Source organism: Triticum urartu, unplaced genomic scaffold (assembly GCF_003073215.2).
Source record: "Triticum urartu cultivar G1812 unplaced genomic scaffold, Tu2.1 TuUngrouped_contig_4937, whole genome shotgun sequence".
Lineage (NCBI taxonomy): Eukaryota > Viridiplantae > Streptophyta > Magnoliopsida > Poales > Poaceae > Triticum > Triticum urartu.
The window spans coordinates 2,026-10,942 of record NW_024115568.1 but is presented as its reverse complement, the minus strand read 5'-3'; the positions used below and the strand labels follow the sequence as shown (position 1 = coordinate 10,942).

At 44.2% G+C, this 8,917-nt stretch overlaps 1 protein-coding gene across 2 annotated transcripts; it reads right to left on the bottom strand.

Annotated features, from left to right (window-relative positions):
* Nucleotides 1-598: 598 nt before the first annotated feature.
* LOC125528527 (eukaryotic initiation factor 4A-10-like) lies at nucleotides 599-6,933 on the bottom strand. 2 transcript variants are annotated; one of them, XM_048692983.1, is made up of 8 exons: nucleotides 6,728-6,933; nucleotides 5,286-5,396; nucleotides 3,962-5,207; nucleotides 3,180-3,701; nucleotides 2,364-2,439; nucleotides 2,155-2,258; nucleotides 1,622-2,046; nucleotides 599-1,447 (listed from the first exon to the last, which is right to left on the bottom strand). In XM_048692983.1, the coding sequence occupies exons 4-8, from the start codon at nucleotides 3,697-3,699 to the stop codon at nucleotides 815-817; spliced, it is 1,758 nt and encodes a 585-aa protein (XP_048548940.1). In that variant the 5' UTR covers nucleotides 3,700-3,701; nucleotides 3,962-5,207; nucleotides 5,286-5,396; nucleotides 6,728-6,933; the 3' UTR covers nucleotides 599-814. The 2 variants fall into 2 exon arrangements, with proteins under 2 accessions (XP_048548940.1, XP_048548941.1); XM_048692984.1 differs by lacking the exon at nucleotides 6,728-6,933 and adding an exon at nucleotides 6,446-6,660.
* Between the last annotated feature and the right edge of the window lie 1,984 nt (nucleotides 6,934-8,917).

Here is an 8,917-nt window from a genome sequence, read left to right as displayed (position 1 = left end):
ATCCAGCTGCGCTAGGCAGAGCGGTGGCGGCTGCAGGAGCGGTGATTGCATGGCTGGCACCCGCCGGTTCACACACTTTGGTGGAGGAGGTACTCGGTGACCGGCCTCCGCCAAAGCGTCCTCCCTCTTATTCTGTTTTGGCGGTGGGTGTTACGTGTTGCGGTGCTGGTCTTGTGGGTAACCACCACCAAAGGGCAAGGGCAGCCTTTTGCGTGGAGACAGTGGTGGAATTGTCCACATGTGTCGGCTCCACTTCAGTTTTGGCTGGGTCCGAGGCGTCAAGCGTTTGATGCACGGCATTGGATGTCCAAAAGTGTCTGGACTGCGCTGGTGTTGCCTTTACAATACAGAACAGAAAGATCATGGTACCCACCAGTAGTTGTTATTGCCTGCAAATTGTGGTACTAACATCAGATTCATTCAGCAGAACATTCTTTGATATTATAGGTGACCAACTTGCTATGTAATCTGGTCCAAGGTTCAATCCAAGTCTGACCTGCATTATTTGTCCTGGCTTAAGGATTCTGTAACCTGTGCGCATAACGTTGCTCACTAGCAGCATATGTGCACCAACACAATATAACAATAGTAAACAACAGATGAACCACCAAAACATTTCAAACAACTATTTGCACCACATCGAATTCAGTTTCGAACCACCATGACATAATACCGGAGAACTCAACACGTTTCAATCCCACAAGACGATTCCCACAATTCAACAAAATGCAGCTGTTGCGCAGCTCTCCAGGCCAACGATAGAAAAAAGAAGTCTAGATAGCCATCTGTGCACCATATCCAACTACAGAATTGCTCACAAGAGGTCAGCGACGTTGGAGGGTAACTCCGCCATCTGAGTATTGCAGAACCTTTGGATGCCAGACAGGACACGCTCATCAGCACGAGCAACAAAGCTGATAGCGACACCAATCCCTCCAGGCTGTCCACTTCGTCGAACATGACGAAGGTATTGTGCTGGTTGTGTTGGCAGATCATAGTTGATGACAACAGGGACCTGCAATGCGTCAGCGCCACGAAGGTCGGTGGTGACGAGGACACGGGATGATCCCGACTGGAGATCCTGGACGGCAACATCTCTGGAGTGCTGGTCCATACCACCATGGCTTGCCGAGACAGTGTACCCCCTGCCTCTGATCTTTTCAGTCAGTGGCTTGACCTTCCGACGTGCGTTGACAAAGATGATGTTTTGCGTGACGGCCATGGTGTCAAAAAGATCACATAATTTTTGAAACTTTGATTCTTCATTCTCAGCCTTAACATAGAACTGCTTAACACTAAAACCCTCAAGTTCTTCATCTTTTGGCACTATGACCTTCATAGGCTTATTCATGCACTTCCGGCAAAGTTCAAGAGCTTCATTGGACATGGTGGTAGAGAATACAGCAAACTGGATTTTGGCTGGGAGAAGCTGGATAATATCATAGATCTGCAAGAAAGATGAATGGTCACAGTTTACGAAAATAGATGCCACCATAGAATTGCATGAGCTGAACAAGATCTATTTTTATCGTTTCAAATTAAAAGAACAAGTAGTACGAGAGAAGTTTTGCAACCATTGGGATCACTGTAAACTGAGCTGGTATGAGGATGCAAAACCAACCTGGTTCTTTAAACCTCCTGCGAGTATTTCATCAGCTTCATCCAAGACAAACATTCTGATGTTATCTGGACAAAGCGCTCGTCTTCTTAGCATGTCAAGAGCGCGGCCAGGAGTGGCGACAATAACCTGATTGCTGCTCGACGAAATTTGCTTGTCCTCACGAATACTAGTTCCTCCAAGACAAGCATGAGCTTTGACACCTAGCCACTGACCAAGTGCTCCAATAACTTTCACGGTGTCCTGTGCCAAGTCACGCGTTGGTACAAGAACCAAAGCTTGGCATTCCGTGGATCCATAATCGAGTCGCTGGAGAACTCCACAGGCAAGTGTCACAGTTGTTCCAGACAGTGACTGCTGGATAACATCCAGACCCTTGCACAATGGGACAATTCCCCGTTGATGGATTGCAGAAGGCATCGCCAGACCTTCAAGAAAAATCGCATTAAGACTTCACTATAATACATGTCGAGTCAAGAAATAATTGTATACGCAAATAAGCATCTCAACATATTAACAAATAAAGTAGGAATTACCATATGCATATATTCCTTTCAGCAGATTTTCTCGAAGACCCATCTCAACGAAACTGTCATAGATTTCATTATATGTGTTGAACTCCTCGTAAAATTGAGTTAGCCTATACCATGTCATGTTGGAAGTAATCAAATATCCATAAATATAAATGAAACAATAAGACAAGACGAGAAACAAACAGGCAGAAGTAAAATATCAGATCACATACCGCGTAGTCATCTTAGACACAGGCTGCTTTCCATCAAACCGAGCTCCTTCTAGTGTCGTTGCAGCCATGTCAACACCTTCAGAGACAGTGCAAACAAAGTACATATTAGCAAAATATTTTCTAGCCCAAAACTTCAATAAATCAGGGATGTTTCTCCTGTTCCATCAGAACGCTGCCGAACTTTTATAGCAAAAGGGTTGGAACTAAACTCCTATTTTACTTTTTAAACACAACCATATCAAAATCAATGTTCTAAAAAAGCATCAATGCGTTGGATCAGAAATTAATCAATACATAAAATGGTTGAAGACAGTAAAACATAGTATCAATAATCAAACTCTTCTCATTTCTAAACGGGAATTTTGTCCATCAGGGTAATGTTCCCTCCGCAAATTAGTAAAGCAGTTACTGTTTTCCGCATAACTCATCTCACATCTCCCTAGTTGTTTTTGTATTTAATCTGTTTTAACCTTCTTTTGTTCAAGTTCATATTCTTATCTTATGTAAGCTTTTTTGTAAAGCAGTAATGTAAGATGGTTTCCTTATGTTCACGTAAACACATGGCCCACCACAATTAGTAAGGCTGTCATCTTGCACGCTCTCTACAGTCCATGTGTTGGTGTACACACCGATTCTTATATTCCTGATTGTGTCACTCAAAAACTGAAAATCAGTTTTCTTTTCATTTTCTAAAGAGACTGGTAGTCAAATGCCATTTGGGTGTTTTCCTTCTAAATTGTGATAGAAGACTTAGTTCAGAACAGATTTGAAGGTATACAAGTATAACAATTTTATGCACATAGGATTTTTACTCACCTTTTGTTTGAGTTACTCTAATCATGCACGCTGAACTTCCCTTGATACATTGCGCTCCTTCAGCTCCCAGAGTCTTCACTGCTGTTTTGTTTCTCATGTAGTACGCTGTACTGGTCCTTACATTGTTGTCTTTATTCTCTCCACCTCCAGATTCTTCAGTCGACTCTGGTCCTTTTCCTAGTAAAGCTGTTTCTGCCATTTTCATTTCTTTCTCGTGTTGCTTCTCTAATAAATTTTTTGAGTCCAAAATATTGCATGTTAAGGTTGCAATCCTTGTGGCGTGACTGCTGCTCCCTGGGTTCATTCCTTTGTTCAGTTCCTTTGAAGCAAGTTGCCCCCCTGTGGATCCTTTTTGCTTGGGATCACTTCTTCTCTCGAATACAATTTTTATAGGTGGCTTCTGTATACCTTCATGGGCACTGTTAGAACTGATATCAGCAAACAAAGTGGAACCTTCTGTCGATTCTTTTTGCTTCCGATCTCTCCTTGTGTACACATTCTTTATAGGTGGCTTGTGCATACCTTCATGGGCAGATCAGAAATGATGTCAGCAAACAAAGTGTCAACCAATTGATATTGTGCCAAGAAAATTCACAACATACATGATATTTTAAATTATCTTTTTCAAGAACTGAGAATTCATTTATTTCCATTTTCGGAAACAATTTTAGCCCATGCTCTTGTAAGTATTTTCCTTTTGATTTGATTTGGAAAGGAATTTTTCATAGCATATTTGATAAATATAGCACAGCAAAGTTCGCAAATGCGCAGTTTTCACTCACCTCTGGGGACCCTTTCAATGAAGCTCGTTGAAGTTGAACTTCCGCTTATGAATTGCCAACCTTCAGCTTTTGGAATGTCTTCTGTAGCTCTTTCAGAGTTCGTTCTGGTGCCCACTCACTTGCGTTGTTTTCTTTGATCTCTCCATCAGTTCTTAAGTCTTCAGTGAACTTTGACACTTAAGGCAATGTAGCCATATCAGTCTTCAGTTTCTTTTGATGATCCTTGTCGCAACAATCTTCCAAACACGACATATGATCACCTCTTGCTGAGCTTTCACTTGGGGATTGCCCCCCCTTTGTTGCTTTCATTGAGTTTGTTGTGGTGGCTGCCATAGCACTTATGCTGTTTTCCTTTATCTCTTCATCAGCTCTCAACTCTGCAATGAACTTCGCCACTTCCAGCAATGTAGCTGTTTCTGTGGTCTTCAGTTCTTCTTCACGTTCCTTGCCTGAGCAACTTCCAAAATCCAAAGAATAATTGCCTAAGAAATCTACTCCAGTGCCCTCTAAATCCATTCCTTTGTTCAGTGTTTCTGGAGGTACCTCAATACCTTCTTCTCTTATATCTGCATATTCCTTCATGGCACTAACATTCCGTTCTTCTACTTCCTTCCATTGCCCTTCTATCCTTTTTACTTTGTCTCCAATCATGAACTTCACTAGTCTAGAAGACCATCCAAACACAAAGTGGCAAGAGAAAGGAGCACCAACAAGACTTCCCAATGCTATCCTCAACCTAATAGGCTCCTTATCTCCACTTTCCAAACTTTCCTCATCCACCTCAAGCAAAACTCCAACTGCAGATGCAACTTGATATAGCTCCTTCCAGTTTCTATATGCACCTGGGACCCCATAGACCAAAAGCCACTCTCTGATCAAGTCCAGCTTTTCCCCATCACCTTCATCCCACCGTGCTACAGTGAAATTCACCTCCTTTTCATCCAGAAATGTTTCTACATTGGGAGGCTTTAAACAGCTTAGTAGGTCATCCTCTGAGTTGAAGGATGCTACGAAATTCTGCCTACCTTCTCTCTTTATATGCCAGTCATCAGTCAGCTTCCAGAACTTGTTTAGTTCAGTTTTCACTCTTGTCGGGTCCAAGTTACAGGCATTAGATGTGATCAGCAGGCAGTGATGATAGAATTTTTCATTTTCGACAACTTCCTTTGAAGGTTGAATCATGTAGAACGGGAACCTTGTAGAATGTCCAAATAGCTGGGCCATAGTACCCAATTTGTCTTTTATCCTGCATTGATCCAAATTGTGTGATGTCTCTTTACAAGCAGAGCACTTCTTTTTACCGGGTAAAGTAGTTAGTTCTTACCCCGGCGGAGCCTTATTTTCTCGACTATTAAGTTCCATCGCTTGTGCTGCAATCTGTACTTCTTTGGCGCTTTCTGGTACAATATGATGCCCTCTTGCTGTCTATATCAACCTATACAAGCGCATATCCCAAGGCAAAAAAGAGAGAAATCAGGACCAGATCCTTTTAAAGAAATAAAGTAAGCGCATGTAACAAAAGTGTGTTTGTTAGTCAAAATTAAAAGGAAGGGATTTACGGACATATCGAGCATCTATATAATATGGGAATATTTGCAACCGAGGTACTGAAATAATGTGTCAAATAGTGTCTTTGTTATAAATTTCAATATATTAAGGTAACCCGCAGTGGTCGCGGTGCTGGACAAAGAGAGAATATGCTGCACAACCAGGTTCGATCCCCGGGTGTGGCGAGGGTCAGATTGCACCCTTCAATTTTTGTTTATTGCACTAAAATCTTCATTTGGCTCAACTAGGAAACAAATGAGAGTTCCAGATCTTTGAAGATATACAGAAGAAATCAACATAAATAGCACCATGTGCTTGAAAAAAAAAAGTAGTACTAAATTTTCTACGAAAGCTCACAGAAGATCTCATCTCAATAATAGAAATGATAGCATGTGAGAGACTCAATAACACCTAGAAAATATTTATCACACCATGAAGATACTAATCAGCACCCGATAGACGATAAAACATCACTTGACAACACTAGATAAAACAGTGAAGACATACCATACAATTCAAATACAAAATGTTCGCTATACAAAGCCTGAATAAAACCTTATAAATAAAAAAATAGAGCGGTGGAGACCGCCACCACGTGTCGAACGACCGTTCAATCGGGTTAATCTACGCCGTTTCCAACGGCCACAAGACCAGGTTGGCATGTGATGGTGACCATCAGGCCCCAGCCCTGTCCCCCATCCCAAATAAAATAAACCACAGGTGGCCATCATCAGATCAACTAATGGCCCCATTAGCCAAGCAATCATTGTGTAGCATGGTACAGATAAGTATTGCCCTTCTCTATAAGAAGGGCTGGACTCGAACTCGATCGTGCGCTATGGAGGTTGGGATCCCAAAAAAAAAACGAATGGAAAATGAACTGATGTTGGTAGTATGCGAGTTGTGAGCACAGCGTGCCGGTCAGTGAGGTCTGACCTAGATCGGGGCCCTCCTGCACCTCCGCCGCTTCGGAAGACGAACGCCAGCGCAGGATGAGGGGCGGCGGTGCTTGCCACGGTTTAGGGCGAGCTAGGGTTTTGAGGACAGGGACGGGGCGGCGACGGTCAGGCAGAAAGGGGATGGAGCAAGGGTTTCTACAGCATTTGAATTGGAGGCGACTCGTAGACCGTAGTGGGCTGGCGAGTCCAATTTTGGTAAGAAAAGCTAACACCTCTATCCTGAAATGCCGGGGAGGGAGAAGGTAGAGCTCCAGCGTACCTCCGGAACTAGGGTGGCGGCGCACGGCGGTAGATCGGCCGGGGATGTTGACGGAGGCAGCCAGGAAATTTATTCGGTCTCGATTGATGTAGAGCGATCAATCCACGTCGCCGGCGGCAGTGGACTAGTGATATGACGGCCGGCACCGGAGTGGAAACTGAAAACGCCCGTTCTGCAGAGGCCCTCGGGATATCTCTACTACAAAAACGGCCCTCGGAAAGTCGGTATGTTCTTTCATTTCAACCCTTCACTCGTTACTAATGTAGAGCAAGGCCATATCTCGTTGTAAAATAATTTTCGTCTCTTTTTTCAAAAAGAAGGATGGCCCCCAGCCTCTGCATCAGGATGATGCACACAGACATTATTAATTATTCACCAAAGTCATATAAAGTAATACATCCGTAAGTCTGAAGTCATCATCTTGGTAACATTTATCGCTACTCCTATCAACTTGATAAAGAGGTGCAGATTGTCTGAGCCGCATACCCAGCCCTCACAAAAGCCCAACATCTAAAGCTGGAGGCCCCAACCAAGCCGCATTGCCAGGTCTTGTGCACACACCGGTCTCGTGCACTCTCAGTAGTTATCACATGCACACGCTGTAGAGGTCGTCGTCACCATCTTCCATCGATCCATCTTTAGAGCAGGCACTGACGCATCGACCTTGTCAGGCTTGCCATCTACTTCACCATAGCGCCAGACAACGCCACCTCCCTACGCGCGTTCATCATCAAGCATTCGTCGCTGAGACCCTGCTGCGTCACGCCACCGAGACTCCAAATCGTCGATGCGCCACATGAAACGTTGTTCCAGCGTTGAAACCGTCCACTGGTCCCTCGAGCTAATGCACACTTTCAAGAATGACGACCCCAAGGAGGGAACAATACAGAGTGCCGCTTTCATCCAAATGAGTGATCTAGGGTTTCCCCCGAAGGTATCGGATAGAGGTCTGGAGCTTCTTCATGACGATGTCTTCAAGAAGGGGGCGATGCAGAAGAACGCCGCCATCGCGGCATTGGCAACTAGCCGGGAGCATGGTTTTCACCTGGATCTGCTTGACGAACCTATGTCCAGCATCGTGTGCATGGGATTGCCACCTTCAGAGATCTCAACTACGACCAAAGCGAGACAGGCCCATCAGACGCACGCTGACCCGAACCGGGTCCGCGGCGGTCGGCACGACCAAAACTAGCACCACGAGAGGATGAACCACCGTGTAGGGGCGAAAGTATGCGTAGAGGGGATGATTAGACAAGTATGTGTAGAGGGGATGATTAGACTACTTGACCAAATAAGAATCTAACATTTTTTCAGTTTTAGTTGTGGGCAGATTTTAGCATATCTAGCAAAGTATCACCCTACACATGCAATTCTAAGAGTGTAGCAGCGAAAAGTAAAACATTGCACATGTAAGTAAAGGAGGGGTTTGGAGATTTCAAAAGCAATGAAGACATGATGATTTTTGGTGTGGTTCTGATAGGTGGTGCTATCGTACGTCCACGTTGATATAGATTTCAACCCACGGAGGATAACGGTTGCGCGAGACCACGGAGGGCTTCACCCACGAAGGGTCCATGAAGAAGAAACCTTGTCTATTCCACCATGGATTCCATCCACGAAGGACTAGCCTCACTCGGGTAGATCTTCATGAGGTAGGCGATCTCCTTACCCTTACAAACTCCTTGGTTCAACTCCACATGATCTTGGAGGCTCCCAAGTGACACCTAACCAATCTAGGAGACACCACTCTCCAAAAGGTAATAGATGTTGTGTTGATGATGAACTCATTGTTCTTGTGCTTCAAATGATAGTCTCCTCAACACTCAATCTCTCTCTCTCTCTCATAGATTTGGCTTGGTTAGGAGAAGGATTGGAGTAGAAAGCGACTTGAAGAGGCTAGAAATCAAGGTTCAAATGGTAGGAATGGAATCTATTGATCTCAACACATGAGTAGGTGGATCTCTCTCAAAATTAATGGTGGAAGTTGTGTTTCATTCTGATGGCTCTCTTTTAGAGTAAGTGGTAGTGGAGGGTCTAAATAGGCAGCACCAAAAATCCAACTGTTACAAGTCTTTGACCCAACTCGGTGGCACCGATATAAAAATCTCGGTGAGACCGACTAGTGCAAAAGACTTGACCGTTAGAGTTTTAGGTGAGACCGATTATACCATCTCGGTGGGACGGAAGTGC

Coding starts and splice junctions, on each gene's coding strand:
- LOC125528527 (XM_048692983.1), bottom strand. CDS start 3,699: ATGCACAAGCCACCTATAAAGAATGTGTACACAAGGAGAGATCGGAAG. Junction 2,440..3,179: donor TAGAGTAACTCAAACAAAAG/GTGAGTAAAAAT, acceptor CTGTCTCTGAAG/GTGTTGACATGGCTGCAACG. Junction 2,047..2,154: donor GAAAGGAATATATGCATATG/GTAATTCCTACT, acceptor TTTTTCTTGAAG/GTCTGGCGATGCCTTCTGCA.